Source organism: Desmodus rotundus, chromosome 1, assembly GCF_022682495.2.
Source record: "Desmodus rotundus isolate HL8 chromosome 1, HLdesRot8A.1, whole genome shotgun sequence".
NCBI classification, from domain to species: Eukaryota; Metazoa; Chordata; class Mammalia; order Chiroptera; family Phyllostomidae; genus Desmodus; species Desmodus rotundus.
The window spans coordinates 137,780,061-137,798,315 of NC_071387.1; the positions used below are offsets into that span (position 1 = coordinate 137,780,061).

At 34.1% G+C, this 18,255-nt stretch overlaps 1 protein-coding gene across 1 annotated transcript in view; it reads right to left on the bottom strand.

Annotated features, from left to right (window-relative positions):
- SLCO6A1 (solute carrier organic anion transporter family member 6A1) overlaps positions 1–18,255 on the bottom strand; it is a 75,458-nt gene that overhangs the window by 27,313 nt on the left and 29,890 nt on the right. Inside the window, exons 8-9 of the mRNA XM_024563279.3 lie at positions 14,695–14,890; positions 1,053–1,203 (exon numbers count right to left, since the gene is read on the bottom strand). Coding sequence (XP_024419047.2) covers positions 1,053–1,203; positions 14,695–14,890 — 347 coding nt within the window. The remainder of the gene's footprint in view (positions 1–1,052; positions 1,204–14,694; positions 14,891–18,255) is intronic.

Sequence of the window (18,255 nt, forward strand, 5' to 3'; positions counted from 1 at the left end):
AATTCCCCCTAAAAGAAAAAGAGGTTGGAGCTACATAGTGGCTGTCGGTTTTAGTTCTTAAATATCATATTGGTTCAAAACACCAAGGCCAAACATTTCTGTTTTATACTGTGGTGACAATGTGAGCATTTAATAATCATTTACTCGTTTCAAACAAAAATAGAGGAGAGGAAGTAAGCAGGAGTATAAAATCAGATTTTCTGTAAGTTAATACATTGTTGAAAAGAGGTAATTGGCATATAGGAGTCCATTATGCTTTTCTATTACATTTAATGCTTTCCCCAGTAACATATTTTAAAGATTTTAAATGTCATTTTAAATATATACTGTAACATTTAATAAAGACTTTTTAAAGGATATGCAACCTTTTTATATTATAGTCAATGAAAACCTAAAGATATATCACTGAAGCGTAGGCAACTGAAACATGACTATAAGGAACTGAAATTGGCCAGGTGTGCTAATACCGTGTAGTGAAACAGTCTGTGTATATCAGGGGAAAGAATATTGGTATGTAGGTGCATAACCAACACAGGACTTTATTACCAACTAAGGGAAGTGGGATGATGCCTATGGATCAGGAAATATTCGTCTCTGTTGCTCTCTCCCCTTCACAAAAACTAGCCCGAGAAGAGAGAGAAATATAGAATTTTTAAAGTCTGAGTCCCTGCCTCTATTTCTCCCTGACAAGGGAGAAATTGCAGTTAGAGTCCATTATTTAGCTGAAAGCATATTTAGGCTACTTTGGAAACAAGAAAATTAACCTGGAGTCAAAAAAATAGCTGAGTGGTAAACTGCTCACATGACAAAAAAAGGGAAATTCGTCTGGAGGTTGGTAGAAAGCCCAGGGAAAAAAGGAATTCTGATGATAATGGCCCCCAAATGAGCAAATAGGGGGATTTTAAAATGAGACCTGATCCATGTAAATATCAAAGGACAGACACAGATAACGTGTTCAATTTTAAGTTATTTGGATCGCTGCCATAATGTAAACATCATCTACAGCTTCAACATCTTACTGGAAAGGAAGAAGCATAATTAAAAATAATTACCTTGTGAATATCTATTGTTTTAGAATATGTACAACCTGCAAAGCAAGGAGAAAAATATCCAATATTATCTCTTCCACACACAGGAGAATAAAATGTTGAGCATCTACAAGCAGAATTGCAAGGAGCTTTCAGGTCTCCCAACTTCCCTGTTCTATAAAAAAGAAAAAGACATTGAATGTAATTATAATGTCATTGTAGTATACTTATTAATGTACAAATCAAGATATCAATGAGGTGCATTAAATATTATTTAAAAATTTAACAGCTTTATTAAGGTATAATGAATATACAATAGACTATACATGTTTAAAGTTTATAATTTGCAATTTTGATATATGTATACACTTGTGAAACTATCATCACAATCATGTTAACAAACATAATCATCACCCCCAAAAGTTTCCTCATGCTGCTTTGTAATTCCTCCACCCCCTGGCATCTGATGATCTACTTTCTGTCACCATTCATTGGCTTGGATTTCATAGCTTTTAGGGAAATGGAATAATACAAAATGCGCCCTTCCGTGTCTGGCTTCTTTCATGCAGCTGATCTTTATATGGTCATTGTAGTCTTTGTATGGCCATATGCATCCATACTCTTGAGTAAAGATTAAGGAGAAGAACGTTTGGATAATCTGGCAGGCGTTCATGTAACTTTTTAAGAAACTTAGTTTTCCATAGTGGTTGTACTATTCTACGTTTCACCAGCAGTGTGTGAGTTTCAGTTGCTTTCTGCAATCCTCATCAACAGTTGGTATGGTCAGCCTTTTTAATTGTAGACATTCCAACAGGGATGTAGTAATTTCAAATTGTGATTTTTAATATGAATTTCCCTACTGACTAAAGGTGTTGAGCATCTTTTGTCATACTTATCATTAAGTATTTCTTTTTCTTTATATGAATGCTCATATTTTTATTATAAATTTCTAGTTGTTTATAAGTAGTACCTAGAATTACTATAGGTTCCTGTATATTGATTGATCTTTTCTTTGACAATATTTTTTGATACTGTTGTTAACAGTACTATTTTTAATATTAATTTCTGCTAATTTGTAGATAATAAATAGAAATACCATAGATTCTTTTATGTTGATCTTATATCCTGCAAACTTGCTAAACTCAGTTTATTAGATATAGTGGTTTTTTGGTTTTCTATATAGATAACTGTGTTGTCGTCAAATAACTCAGGTATACTTCCACTTTTTCTATCTGGATGCCTTTTATTTATTTTTCTTACAGTAATGGCTAGAGCCTCCAGTACAATGTTAATATAGAAGTCACCAAAGCCAACATTTCTATTGCATTCCTGGTCATTCAGTGGTTCATCATTTTTCAGTCTGCTCAGCTTGCTATAACAAAATATAATCAACTGGGTGGCTTAAACAACAGGCATTATTTGTCACAGTTCTGGAAGCTAAGTCCAGAACTTAGTCTGGTACTTAGTCTGGTACTAAGTCTGTACCAAGCTCAAGGCACAGACAGCTTCAGTGTCTGGTGTGGGCTTTCTTCCTGCATTGAAGACCACCGACTTCTCAGTGTGTCCTCACAGGATAAACAGATGGAAGGCTTTGGTCACTAATCCCATCATTGTGGGGTCCAGCCACAGGACCTCATCTAAACCTAATTATCTCTTATAGGTGCCACCTCCTAATACTATTGATTGGGGATTAGGATTTCAACCTACGAATTTGCTGAGAGGAGGGAAAACAAACATTCAGTACATAATAATCACTAAGTGTGATGTTAGTTTTATATTTTCATAGATTCTCTTCCATTCCTAGTCTCCTAGATTATCAAGAATGAATATTGCATTTATCGAATGCTTTTTTGGCATTTATTGAGATTATATATACATTTTCATTTTTAGTTTATGGATATGGTTGATTATATTGATTTTCAAATATTAAACTAGCCTTGCATCTCTGTGATAAATCTTGCTTGATCATAATTTATTTTCCTTTTAATATATTATTGGGTTTAATTTACTAAGATTTTGTTAAGAATTTTTGAATTAATGATCATGAGAGATATAGGTCTATTTTTTTTTTTTACACTGTCTTTGTCTAGTTTGATATCAGGATAAACAAGTCTCGTAGAATGAGTTAGAAATTATCCATTCCTTTTCAATTTTCCTGAAGAATTTTTGTAAAATCAGATATTTTTAAAATGTTCTGTCCATTTCCCAGGGAGGCCATTTAGGCCTGTACTTGTTTTTGGTTTGTTTTGTCAGAAAGTTTTTAACTACAAATTTGATTTATTTCCTAAATATATAAATTCTCTATTACTTTTTGAGTGAGTTTGTACCTTTCAAAGGATTTATCCATTTCATGGAAGTTTTCAAATTTATAGACATAAAGTTGTTCATGCTATTTCCTTACACTTTTAATAGTGATAGAGCTCTGGCTGGTGTGGCACAATGGATTGAGTGCCAGCCTGCGAACCAGAGGGTCACTGGTTCAATTCCTAGTCAGGGCACATGCCTGGGTTGCAGGCCAGGTCCCCAGTAGGGGGTGCATGAGAGGCAACCACACACTGACGTTTCTCTCCCTCTCTCTCTCATTTTTCCTCTAATAATAAATAAATTAAATTAAAAATACTGATAGAATCTACACTAATATCACATCAGATTTCTAACTCTGATAGTACTAATTTTCTCCCTCTAGAAGTTTAGCAATTTTATCAATCTCCTCAAAATATCACCTGTACTTTTTAAAAATTTTTCCATTGTTTTTCTTATCTCTACTTCATTGATTTCTGTTCCAATCTCAATTTCATTTGTTCTACTGTGGGATCAATGTTTCCAGTTTCTTAAGGTAGAAGCAACTATCATTGGTTTAACACTATTTTTCTTTTTTTAATACAGGTTTTTAATGCTATACATTATTCCACAAATACTAGTTGAGCAGAATTCCACAAATTTTATTATGTGTTTTCATTTTTATTCATTTCAAAATACTGTCCAATTCCCTTTTTAAAAAATTCTTTTATCCATAGGTTAGTTAGAAGTGTGTTATTCAGTTTCCAAATATTTAAGTTTTTTCCAGAAATCTCCTTTTTATTGATTTATTTCTAATTTAATTTCACCATGGTCAGAAATTTAATTCTATTGTATGATTTGATCCTTTCAACTTATTGAGACTCATTTTACAGAATGCAATCTACTTTGGTAAGTGTTTCATCACTTGAAAAGAATGTGTATTTTGCTGTGTTAGATGAAAAAGTTCTACAAATGTTAATTTAGTCCAGTTGGCAGTGTTATTCAAATCTTTTGTATCATCACTGGTTAATTTTGGACTACTTGCATTAATTATTAAGAAAAATCAAGTTGGAGGTTATTGAGATATTACAACCATTTATATTTAATGTGATTAACAATATGATTGGGTTTGAATCTATCCTCTTTTTGTTTTATCTCTTCTTTGTCCTTTCTCCTATTTTCTGCTAATTTGAGATTAAACAGATATTTTTGTGAAATGCTATTTTAACTCTCATGTTGGCTTATCAGCTCTGATTCATTTTTATTTTAGTGATTACTTCAAAATTTACTCTATACATCTTTAACTTCGTGTACCAACATATATTATAGCACTTCATGTAAACTCAGATTACATGTTAAACTGTTTTTAAAAATTACATAAAGAGATTTAAATAAGAAAAAATATTTACCTATACAGTAATCATTTCCTTTGCTCTTCTTTGCTTTGTGTAGTTCATATTTTCACCCAGTGTTATTTTATTTCAAGCAGAAAGACTTCCTTTAGCACTTTAATATCATGTATATCATGTAGATATTTATGTCTAAAATTATTTCTCCATTTTTGTAAATATTCTGGCTCAATATAGACTTACAGGTTGACTTCTTTTCAGTACTTTAAAAGTATTGTTTAATTGTCTTTTTACCTATATTGTTTCTGATGTAAAAATCTATGTTAGCCTTATCTTTGGCCCTCTGTATACAAACTATTTTGTTCACCTCTTGCTGCTTTTAAGATTTTCCTCTTTGCACTTATTTTGAGCAACTTGATTATTATAAACAATGGTGTAATATTCTTCTTGTTTCTTATAGTGAAGGTTTGCTGATGTTCTTTTACTGTAGATTTATAGTTTATATGAAATTTTTAAATTTTGGACATAATTTCTTTAGATATTTTCTTTCCGCAGACCCCCTTTTGGGGAACTCCAACTACATCTCTGTTGGCCACCTGAAGGTGTCCAACTCACTGATGCTTTGTGCATTTTTATTAATTCTCTTCTATCTTTTTGTTTCTTCTTAGAAGATTTTTATTTCTATTGATTTCACATTCACTAATCTTCTGCAATGTATAATTTACCATAATCTCAGAGTATTTTCTCATACATTCAAATTTTCATTTCTATATGTATAATTTGGGTTTTAAACACTATTTCTACTTAACTTTTTAATGTTAGACTTTCCCATTATCTTTTTATTATTGACTGCAGTTTGATTTCAGTGTGATAGAAAGCACACTCTATGGTTTCAGTTCTTTTAAACTTTCAAGGTTTGTTTGATGTTCTTAAATATTGTCTGTATGTTTTGCTGAATTTTCCATTTGTACTCAGAAAGAATATCTATTCTGCTGTTATTGACTGGAGAGTTCCATAGATACAAATTAGTTCAAGTCGGTTGGCTGTGTTATTTGGTGTTTCTTTATTCTCTCTTGAGAGGGTAGTGATCAAGTTTCAAGCATATTTCTGTATCTGTCTTCTGCTCCTTCTAGTTGTACTAGTTTTTCTTTCTTATAGTTTGATCCTCTGTTGTTAGCTGCATACCTAAGTAGAATTGTTTGTTCTTCTTGGTAAATTGACCAATTGACATTTTGCAATGTCTCTTCATCCTTGTGATTTTCTTGGTTCTGAAATCTGCTGTTAATATACTCCTTCTAGCTTTCTTTTGTTTACTGTTGGCATAACTTTTATTATCTTTTATACTTTTAAGCCATATATGCCATTGTTTGTTGTAGGTTTCATGCAGACTTAATTTAGTTGGGGTTTGATCTTTTTATCCAATCTGAAATTGCTGCCTTCAAATAAGTAGGTTCAGACTAGGGATTAATGAATTTTTTCTGTATAGGGCCAGATAGTAAATATTTTAAGCTTTACAAACCTTATACTGTCTGTTGTATATTCTTCATCCTTTTATGAGTAATAAACTTCATTTTTTAGATCAGAATAATTGAGCATATAGTTACCATATACTTCTCCTACACACAATTTAACCCATTATTAATATGTTGCTTTACTCTGGTACATTTTTTAAAAATTGATGAACCAGCCCTGGCTGGTGTGGCTCAGTGGATTGAGTGCTGGTCTGTGAACCAAAAGGACACTGGTTCGATTCCCAGTCAAGGCACATGCCTGGGTTGCAGGCCAGGTTCCCCATTTGGGAGCATGAGAGAAACAACCACACGTTGATGTTTCTTGCCAACTTTTTCTCCCTCCCTTCCATTCTCTAAAATTAAATAAGTAAAATCTCTTTAAAAATTGATGAACCAATAATTTTTCCTTTTCCAGCATGTCATATAGTTGGAATCATACATTAGGTAGGCCTTCATACTGACTTCTTTCACTTATCAATATATATTTCTAAGGTTCCTCCATGTCTTTCTGTGGCTTGAGGGCTCATTTCATCACTGTATAATATTCCATATATGAATATACTATAGTTTATCCATTCACCTATTAAAGGGTATGTTGGCTGCTTCTAGTTTTTAGCAATTATGAATGAAGCTGCTATAAAAACTTGTTAGCAGGGTTTTGTGTGAACATACGCTTTTATCTCATTTGAGTAGATGACCAATAGCAAGACTATGGTTAGCTATGCAGGGAACTGCCAAAGTCACTTACCATTTTATATCTCCAATAGCAGTAAATAAGAGTACTTGTTGCTCTACATAGTCACTAGCATTTGGTTTTGTCAGTTTTTATAATTTTGGCCATTCTAATAGATAGTGTTACGGTATCTCATAGTTTTAATTTGAAATCTCCTAATGTCATATGATACTGGGCCTATTTTCATATGCTTATCACCATCTGTATATCTTCTTTAGTGAAGTGTCTGTTCAGACCTTTCGGCCATGCTCAGTAGGGTTATTTATTTGTAAATTAATGAGATTTAAAAGTTCTTTGAATATTTTGGATATGTCCTCTATCAGATATACTTGTATACTCTCCCAACTTGTGGCTTATCTTTTAATTCTATCAACTGTATCTTTCACAGAGAAAGCTTTTAATTTTAATAAAGTCAAACATATTTCTTTTCCTTTCATACATCATCTTTTGGTGTTATATTTAAAATGTCACCACCAAATCCAAGGTTACTTAGATTTTATCCTATGTTATTGTGGAGAAGTTTTACAGTTTTGTGTTTTATATTTAGGTTCATGATCCATTTTTAGTTAATTTTTTTGTGAAAGGTGTAAATTCTGTGTCTAGACTCTTCCTTCCTTCTTTTCTTTTTTTGCATGTAAATTTTCCATTACCTCAGCACCATTTGCTGAAAAAACTATCCTCATACTGATCCAAATTGTTGACATGGGAGCCTCCTGAACTCACCTCCTCCCATGGACAGCTACACATGGAGAAATTTCCTCCGAAAGAAATCCAGGACTAGCTGCGTGACTCTTCACATTGGGCAAATGAGAAAATACCCACATTGCCCACACTGAAACGTGTAGGAAAAGCTGAGACACACTCTCCCTGTGAGCCCCACCCCCAGCACAGTGTCTATAATTGGGAAGGAGCTCCCAACTCCCAACTTCCTTCCTGAGCAGCACAGGGTTAGGAACTCACATCTAGTACACCAACTTCTAAGACTCACATCTAAGGAATGGGCCTCCTAACCACCAAGTTCTGAAAGCCAATGGGCCTTGGGTCCAGGAGACCTACAAGACTATAGTAAAGAAATAGTTCCTAACGGTCTCTCCAGGACTCACTGTAGCTACATACCCCAGAGTTCAGCATGGAAGTAACAGGCAAAAATAGCCAATCTCTCAGAATTTCCCTGAAAGAGGCCTATTTGCATACTTTGCAAGATACTGCCTTGGAGTAAGGCTCCTAATTTAGCAGGCTTCTAGGGGCTGCCTGCCATCCTCCTGAGACCAAGAAAGTCATTAGACACCATCTCTGCCTGCTCTCTTAAGCCTGCTCCAAATCATCACTATCTCTCTGGGAGGAGCCTACACACATACAGGTACCCACAGCTTCTGCAGCTGCTGCCCAAAGGATGGACATTTAGAGGCCTGACTCTGATAGCCAATGGGGCTTGCATTCATGAGTCCCATAGGGCTGGGAAACAAAGAAGCCATTAAAAAGCACAGGAGCAACCCCTACAGCTATACACTTTGGCCCAGCACAGAAGAAGCAGGCAAAAAAGCCCATCTCCCAGTTTCTCCATAGGAGGGTCCTAACTACGTACTTCTCAGTGCCTAAGGGTCCATCTTCCAATTAGCCTGCACCTAGGTGTTGACTGCAATACTCTCCTTTGGGACACTGACAGTTCTTGGTACATTCTCTACCGCTGGGAGCCTCTAAGACAAAGAAGGTGGCTTGCACAATCACAAAGGTCTGAGGGGCATCCAAGAGCTCAGGCTTGGCTGAATAATAAAATTAATCTAGTTATTACAATTATAGGTAAGAATATAGTTAAGGATAAGGTCCATCTAGTTAAAATAGTTATTAAAATAAATGGAATTACAATCATTTGTTAATGTTTATACTTTACAAGGTAAAATATGTAAAGTAACATCAAAAACAAAATGGGGGGGAGTAAAAATGTAGAGCTCTAGTATGTATTTAAAGTTAACTTGTTACCAACTTAAAAAGAAACTCATATAAAAATAAGACATTGTATGTAAGCCTCATGGCAACCACAAAGCAAAAACCTAAATAAATATATAAGCAGGGGTGTCCAACCTGAGGCCCATCACAAAATCATAAATTTACTTGAAACATTATGAGAATTTTTTGTGATTATGTATCTCAATGTATCTAACGTGTGGCCCAAGACAACTCTTCTTCCAGTGTGGCCCAGAGACACCAAAAGGTTGGATACCCCTGAAAGGATAAGAAGAAGGGAATCAAATTCTACCAATAAGAAAATAAGTCACAAAGGAAGAGCAAGAGAGGAAGAACACAGGAACTACAAAATAGCCAGAAAACAATGAAATGGCAATATGTATATATCTATCAATAATTACTTTAAATGTAAATGGGCAGAATTCTCCAATCAAAACACATAGAACATATGAATATATTTTTACAAAACCAGCACCCATCTATGTGCTGCATACAAGGGATTCACTTCCGGTGTAAGGACACACAAAGATTGAAAGTGAAAGGAGGAAAAAGTGCTCCCTGAAGACAGAAACCAAAAGAAAAGTTCAGGTGGCTATACATTTATCAGGCAAAATTGACTTTAAGACAAAGACTGTAATGAGAAACAAGGAAGGTAATTTTATAATGAAAAAGGATCAATCCACCAAGAAAATATAACATTTGTAAATATTTATACAGTCCACACAGGGGCACCTAAATACATAAAGCAAATATTAACAGACCTTAAGAGATAAATAAATAGCAATACAATAATATTAGAAAACTTCAGTATTCCAGTTTCAGCAATGAATAAAATTATCCATAAAAATTTATGAAGTCTATTTAAAAAACTATTGAACTTAAACTACGTTTTACTAGATGGACTTAACAAACATTTATAAGACATTTCTCCCAACAACAGCAAAATATATATTCTTCTTAAGTGCACACGAAACAGTCTCCAGGATAGATATTATGTTAGACCACAAAACAAATCTTAATAAGTTTAATATTGGAATCGTATTCAAACACCTTTTCCAACCACAATGGTACGAAATTAGAAATTAACTCATTACAAGAAAAATAAAAAATTCACAAATATGTGAAAATTAAACATGCTACTGAACAACCAATGGGTCACAGAAAAAAAATTCAAAAAATACCTTGAGATAAATAAAAATGGAAATATAATGTACCAAAACCTATGGGATACAGCAAAAGCAATTCTAAGAGACAAGTTCATAGCAATAAATGCTTACATTAAGAAGAAAGATTTCACACAAAAAAACGAACTTTTTATCTCAAAGAACTAGAAAAGGAAGAACAAACTAAGCCTGAAGTTAGTAGAAGGAAGGAAATAAAGATCAGAGTGAATATGAATGAAATAGACTTATATTTCACAAAATAGAAAAGATCAATAAAACTAAAGCCTGTTTTCTGAAATGGTATACAAAATACACATATCTTTAACTAGACTTGCCAAGAAAAAAAAAGGGGGGGAAGATGGGTGGATGTGAGCAAAGGGGGGGATGGAGAAATGGGGACATCTATAGTAGTGTCAACAAGAAAAATTAAGTTCACAAAAGAAATTAAATGAACGAGGAGACTGATAACAAAAGATAAAGGTTATAAAAAACTATTATGCACGATTATATGTCATAAAATTGTTTGTCCTTCCTTTCTTTCTTTCTTTCTTTCTCTCTTTCTTTCTTTCTTTCTTTCTTTCGTTCTTTCTTTCTTTCGTTCTTTCTTTCTTTCTTTCTTTCTTTCATATTTTCATCTTTCCCTCTTTCTCTGCCTTGTTGGGTTTTAATGGAGTATTTTATAGGATTCCATCTTTTTTCCTCTGTTAGCACAGCAATCATACTTAAAAAATAGTTGATTGGTTTCTCTAGAGTTCCTATTATACATTTACAAGTAACTTAAATCTATTTTCAAATAACGCTATTCCACCTTATGGGTACTTCAGTGTATTCTAGAGCATTCCCAACTCCTCCCTCCCTTCCATAAGGTGGCTGTCGCTCATTTCACTGTCCATAAACTATCATCACTAAACACCTTATTGCTATTGTTATTTTTGAACAAAGAGTTATCCATTACACCAACTGCAAATAAGAATAACAAAAGATTGTATTTTACCTTCATGTATCTCTAATGTTCTTTGTTTCTTTGCTCTTTATTTTTTATGTGGATCCAAATTTCTGACTTACATCATTTTTCTTTTTTCTGAAGAACTTTTTAAAACATTTCTTGCATGCAGGTTTTCTGGTGACAATTCCCTTATTTTTTGTTTGCCTGAGAATATTTTTATTTCTCCTTCATTTTTGAAGAATAGTTTCATTGCATACAGCATCCTAGGTTGAGGGGATTTTCCCCCCAACATTTAATAATTTTATTCCACTTTCTTCTTGCTTGCATGATTTGTAAAGTCTGTTGTAAATTATCCTTGACCGTCTATAGGCAAGTTTTTATTTCTTCTGTCTTCTTTCAAGACTCTGTTTTTTGATTCTACAGTTTAAATATGATATGCCTAGGTGTAGGTTATTTTGATATTTATATTTTTGGGTGTTTTCTAATCTTCCAGGATTTGTGGCCTGGTATCTGTCATTAATTTTGGAACATTCTCAGCCATTATTCACTTATTGCTTCTGTTCCTTTCTTTCCTTCTCCTTCTGGTGTTTCCTTTACACATTTGTTAAACCCTTGAAATTGCTGCACTGTTCTTGGATATTCTGTTTCAGTTTTTTAAGTTCTTTTATTCTCTTTTTCAGCTTGAGAAGTTTCTATTGACATATCTTCAAAGTCACTGTAATCTTCCCAATCCTGTCCAGTCTACTAATGAGCCCAAGAAAGGAACTCTCCATTCGTGTTATAGTATTTCGTGTTCTTGCTTTCTAGAATTTACTTTGATTTTTTTTAGAGTTTCCATTTCTCTGCTTACTTTTTCCATTAGAGCTCTTAGCATATTAATCATAGTTATGTTCACAGTCTCATCATTCCAAAACACCTGCCCTACCTGACTTGGTGCTGATGCCTGTTTTGTCTTTTCAGCCTCTGTTTTTTCTTGCCTCTTAGCATGTCTTGTAATGAGTGTATTAGGTAATAAGCAATCAGGTAAATAGGCCTTTTTTTGTAAGGTTTTTTGATTGCCTGTCTAGGAATTAGGCTGTGATTAAGTTTGTTGTAACTGTAGGTATCAGAAGCCTCAATTTCCTGTGATATCCCCATTTTGGCTTCCCTATCGTCTTTGGGTTTCCTTAGAAACCCTTTATGAAACAGAGTGTGTCTTGTAGCTCTTGTAGTTGTGATTACCTGTCATTATATGATATATGTTGATGTGGTGGTATTGTAGGGAGGAAGTATTCTATAATGTATAATCTTATGATTAAATCTTAGACTTTACAAGGTTGTTTTCATGGGCCTGAGTCTCTAGATTGTGGCCTTCATAAGTTTTGCTTAGCTTTTCTGTTTTTCTTCCCCTCATGTGCAACAGGAGGGTTAGAGAAAGATCCACTTGTCCAATTGCCCTCTGTTCTAAAGTTTGGTACAGGAAACTCTGGTAGTTTCCTTAAAAAGCAGGGTGTTGTCACATGGAGCGGACTTCTCTTGGGCATATTTCAAAATGGTTACTTTCCCTCTCCCCCTGTCCAAAACACAGGAGGGTTTTTCTTCTTGTGAGAACCTGGTCAGGGCACCTAAATGTAAGAGCCCTTAACATGGAGAGGGTTTCTTCCTAAGACTGCATGCCCAAGAGTTATTAACTCTCCAGTGAGTCCAAGCTCCACACCCAAAAACATTCAAATACTGTTTAATGTTTAGCACTGACCCCTTCTGCTCCCAGTAAACTGCAGTTGTCTCTATTTACCTATCTCTCCAGTTTTAGAGGCAGCAGTTTGCCCTGTGATCTCGAGTCTCTGAAGAATCTAAGAATTATTAATCTGCAATTTGTTCAACTTTTTTCTTGTTGTGGGAAGTAACAATTTATATGCTCTTTGCTTATCAGAGTACAAACTAGAAGCGCTTTCTTTATTGTTTTTCACAACCCATACTCATGTTAAAACCACTCTTTAGCTTGCAGACCATGCAAAAACAGGCAGCAGTATAGGTAAATAGACCGGTATAGATACATATAGTGCAACTATATACATACCTAATACACATACATGCACTTCACTCTTGAACAACACAGGGTGGGGTGGCTAGGGGCTCCAACCCACACACAGTTGAAAATCTATGTATAACTTAAGTTGACCCTTTGTATATGGGGATTCCCAACTGTGGGTCAAAAATATTATTTTCCATTCATGGGTGGGAATCTGCAGATGTGAAACCCAGGGACACAGAGAGCTGACTGTGTGTTTATTGAGAAAAACATACAGTCAGTCAACCCATGAGTTCAAACCCATGCTATTCAATATCTGGATCCCCTGTGAATCTATTCTATTGACTGTTTTGTCCCATAGTTTTTTGGCCATGTACCTTGGCTTGCCTAGTAATTTTTTTTTTAATGCAAATCTTTGCCTAAGCCAATTTATAGCTCTGTATATTATGTTTTGTTCAGAAGGCAGGGTGTCTCTTTCTGCTGCTAGATAGTGCTGGCTGATTACATCAACCCAACTAAAGACAGGATTAACTCCTGGCTGGGCAATAGTACTTTAGGAAGGCCCTCACTCTAGGTCTTAGCCTTTTAGATATATTGAGAACATATGTTCACCCAAGTTCCTCTCCCGAGTATATTCGAACCTCCCAGCACATTAACCTCTTATGTAAAGGCCATCACAATACTGCTGAATATTTTCTCTGATTTCACAAGATTCTGCTTGATTTCGGGTTCTTAGCTTCCTAATTCAGCAAATGTATTAATTCAGTGAAAACCCAACAGAGTGTTATCTCATTTGCCTACCTCTTTCTCTGGTATTATGCCCTGCCCCATTCTCTAATTGTTCTCTCTTTAAACTCATAGGTCTGTCAAAATTTTATGTTGGTTTCTTGTCATCTTACTAGATGCTTTTTGCCCAAATCTTTTGTCCAAACTCTCAATTTCTTGCCAATGTGCAGAATTAGCAAATATCCTCAGTTGGCCGGCAGGCAGGGCAGGGAGAAACTGCAGAAAGTTGCTTCTCCTCTCAAAAGCGTGCCTTTCTCAGGATTTTGGCTTTTAAATTCCTAGTTATCTGAGCAGCCTTTAAAACAAATCTTTTAAAACTCTATTCAGCTTTTCTAGTTTTTCTCAGTGGGAGTGCCGATCTGCCATAAGCTACTCCATTGTAGCTGGAAGTGGAATTTCATTACTTGTTTGACTTGCTCAGTCTGTTGGTTTCCAATTCCAGTTCTGTGCCCCTGTATTTAATGTCAATCTCTGCCCAGTTCTTTGAGTTTTGCATTTTTGGCTTAAAGGAGACATGACTCGTGCATATTTTCACAGGTACTTCAGTTCCATGCTTTGATGTCTTTAAGAAGGCGGACATACCAGTTCAGGAACACAGAGTAAGACTCGCTTTGTACAGACAGTACTGTTTCCACGTTGCTACCCACTTTCAGTACAGAATTCTACTTCTAGGTTCTAATCATTTCAATGTGTTTTTTTCTTTAGCACTTTGTGAATGCATAAGCAATCATATAGCAGCTATCATTATTATATTTCTATCCTTAATATGAAAGATGAGACTATGCTGTATATTTCTTTTACATGTTCAATAATTTCAAGAATGATAAAGATATAAAAGTTACTAGATAAATAATCATTAATTGACTAAGAAATACATTGTTGAGTTTGGAAGTAAATATATAATATACAAAATTCTACTTACCCGCCATAATCTTCATTGATTCCAGCAATTGGTATGGGATTACAGTGTACAAAAATTGCAAACACAACCAGTACAAGTGATATGGCAGATGTAACCATTACAAATCTCATATAGCCTTTACAATACATATGTAACTTGGAAACAATGACGCCTCCCAGAAGTTGGCCAAGTGCAGCTCCTGGAATTAAAAGAAGTCCTAAAAAAATGGAGAAGAGAAAACACAATTAAAAATAATCAACTAAAGATAGTACAGAAAATTCATACTTCGATGCAATCCCCTCTGCTCTAAACATATAGCAAACATAGATTTAAACAAAAAGACAGAGAGAGAATTTAAAGCCATGATAAACAACCTAACAAACCTAAACCTTACAATTAATACAAATTTGTGAGTGGGGCTGAAACCATCACCCTAATAGACTTTACGGCAGAGCTGTTAAATTTTGCTCTTATGTGGTAATGATATCTAAGGTAAACCCCAAACGTAATCCATGCAAACTAGAAGATGAGAATTGTTTTATTGAGAGCTATTATTGGATAGCTGCCTGGATTGATGGTTTACAGCAAGAAGCATACCTATATTGACAAGAGGCATCTCCATACATGGAGATTCATTACCAAGAATTAGACCAAGTCACCCATTGATTGAGTGAATGCATGTGTGATATCAACAATCTCACAACAAAGCAGGGCTCACAGAACAGCCATTAGGAGATGCAGTTTTCTTTTCTATGAAGTATAAGGAATTACAAAGAGGTAAGCATAAGAAAGAAAAAGAGGAGGAGGAAGAGAGGAAGAAATATGTTTAGAAAATAATCAATGAGATGAAGATAGCAATCTGTTGCCCAAACATATAGAAATGGTAATTTAAATAGGAAAATAGGAAGAGAAATATAAAGTAAAAACAAACAAAAATCTTATTACCACCAGATTAAATTTATCTCATAGAATTTTCTGACACACTTATAAATAATTTTGGAGTGCTCAAAAAGGTTAATGACAGTGCAACTTCTATAAATAAAAAATAAAATAATAAGAGAAAATAATGAAAAATAAGAGTAGGTAGATTAAGAAAAGAACAAATAAAAAACCTAGATATTTAAAATTATAACTGTTAAAAATAAAACTCAAATTCCAGACTAGAGACATCTAAATAGTGAATTAATTAATTGGAAGAAGGCATTGTGTTATTTGTCCAGTATGTAATTAAAAAAAAGTGATATTGGTCCAGTAACCCTAACCATTCTATCATGCTAATGTAAGCCCTTAAGAAAATGGAATCTAGGTACACATATATAGAAACTTGAGCGTTATCTTCAACTTTTTCCCTGTAAACATAAAACAATTCAAAAAATAAACTTTGTTTTAAAAGACAGTGATGAAAGGATAAGAAGTTCTACAAAATGTTTTACAGCAGTTGTGAGAAATATAATGACAAGTATACCAGAAAAACAATATTTGAAAAACTATAACTGAGAATGAGGATTGTTCCATGATTTAAAATATATTAGTCCTGGGAATAAAAGTATACCTCAATTACTGAGGAGTACAAATTAAATAATTCCATCCATCTTGCACATAAGGAAATAAGCTAGGGAAATTCATAACATCAAGATTAAAGCAAAAATTATAAGAGCAGCCAAAAAGCATGTTGCTTGCAAAATAATTTTAATTATAGCCAGTTTCTTAAAAGATAAAATTAGACCGAACACATATGCACATGCACACATATGTTCCTGAAAAGTATGGAGCTGTCAGTGGGGAGTTAAAATTTCCTAAGCCAAACAAGGGTAATGAATAAAAAAATAAGACCATTGAGAGCAGAAAAGATAGTAAGGAACAAAAAAAGAAAAGTAGAAGGGTAATTAATAAAAAATACAAATAAGTTAAAATTACTTAAATTAAAATTCACAATAATACTAAATAAAGAAAATCAAACTACTAAAACACTTTATCGAGTTTGATATTTTTAAAAAGCAAAGTTTGTAACTAAAGTAGTGAACAAATATGTATCATGAAAATAGATCATGACATTGGATAAAATGAATTATTTAACTACCCAGATTTCAAGAAAATTACAAATCCATAAACAAAGTAGTATTTTAACTCAGCTTTCTCAAAGCAGACAGCTTATAACACTATTAAAGATATTAAAATATTTATTGATTTAAAAATAGTTACAACTGAACAATAATAAAATTGAATGTAAATGTATGACATGCTATTAAAGAGAATCTGTAAATGATGATACTTCCATCGTAAGGTTGTTAAGAGAATTAAATGAGTTAATATTTAAGTGGTTAGAACAGTATCTAGTCAGAGAGTAGACATTATATGAATGCTCATTAAAAAGCAGACATTTACAGACAAATTCATTTATTAGAAAACAAAAATGTACAGAGGGGCAACATTTATGAAAAACATTCTGAGAATTGGAACTGAATCAGGAGACTTCAGAGGGTAAGCAATAAGCCTACTGGTAAGGAAGTCAAGAAGAAGCAAACCACATTTTACCCCGGATTCACAGAAGTTATAGGCAGTAGGTACCAATGAAAACAGAGTGAGATAGAGGATCAGATGGCAGTCTATATAAAATGTTGGATTCTCAAAATTCCTTTTCTCACCTACATGCCACATGATTGACCAAGAAGAAGAGCTTAGATGTATTCAATTTGAACTTGACAACTGTAGGTTTGGGAAAACCAACTGCATCTCTAAGCAGAAAACTGAGAACCCAACTCAGGTAAGAAAATCACTGGCTGTCAGGCTCATCACCCTAGGCCAGCGATTTCCAATCAGTATGCTAAGGCACACTGTGAGCTGCAAGGATTTTTAAAACATGCCATACCTGACTGTTTAGTCAGGGGCACTGACCTCTCTTCCCTTAGATTATCAAATTTAATAAAAAACTACAACAGCCAACACAACAACAGCCATCAAGTGTGAATGAATAAAAATTATACCTATTTTTTGTCAGATTGGCAAAAATATAGTTTTGGTATGCCACAGAATTTTAGTAATTAATTTATGTGTGCCAGGAGATCAGAAAGGTGGAAATCCCTGCCCTAAACAATAAGAAAATACTGGATACTGGGGGTTCAACAAGTAAAGACCTGGGTCCTTGAAAGACCACCCAAAAAGGAAACAAAACAGTTGCAAATTTAACTGCAATGTGCAGAACTTTCAATCAATTTTTATCTTAATAAATATTTTTATTGTTGTAGCAAAAAGTACACAAATCACAACTGTACATATTGATGAATTTTCAAAGTGAACATAACATATGTAACCACCACCGGGTCAAATACTGAACACTACCAAAAGATCCACAGGCTCTTTCATGCGCTTACAGAATTTTATAAAATACGGGCCTCAAAGTATCCATATATTATGGCTTCTTTCATTTGACATCATGCTTGAAAAATTCACCCATGTTTTTGTATATAACAATAGATCAGGTCTTATCATTGCTGACTAGAAATGTATATGCGTACCCCACGCTTATTTGTTCACTGTGATGTTGTGCATTGTGCTCTTTTAAAATGTATGCGCATGTGCATT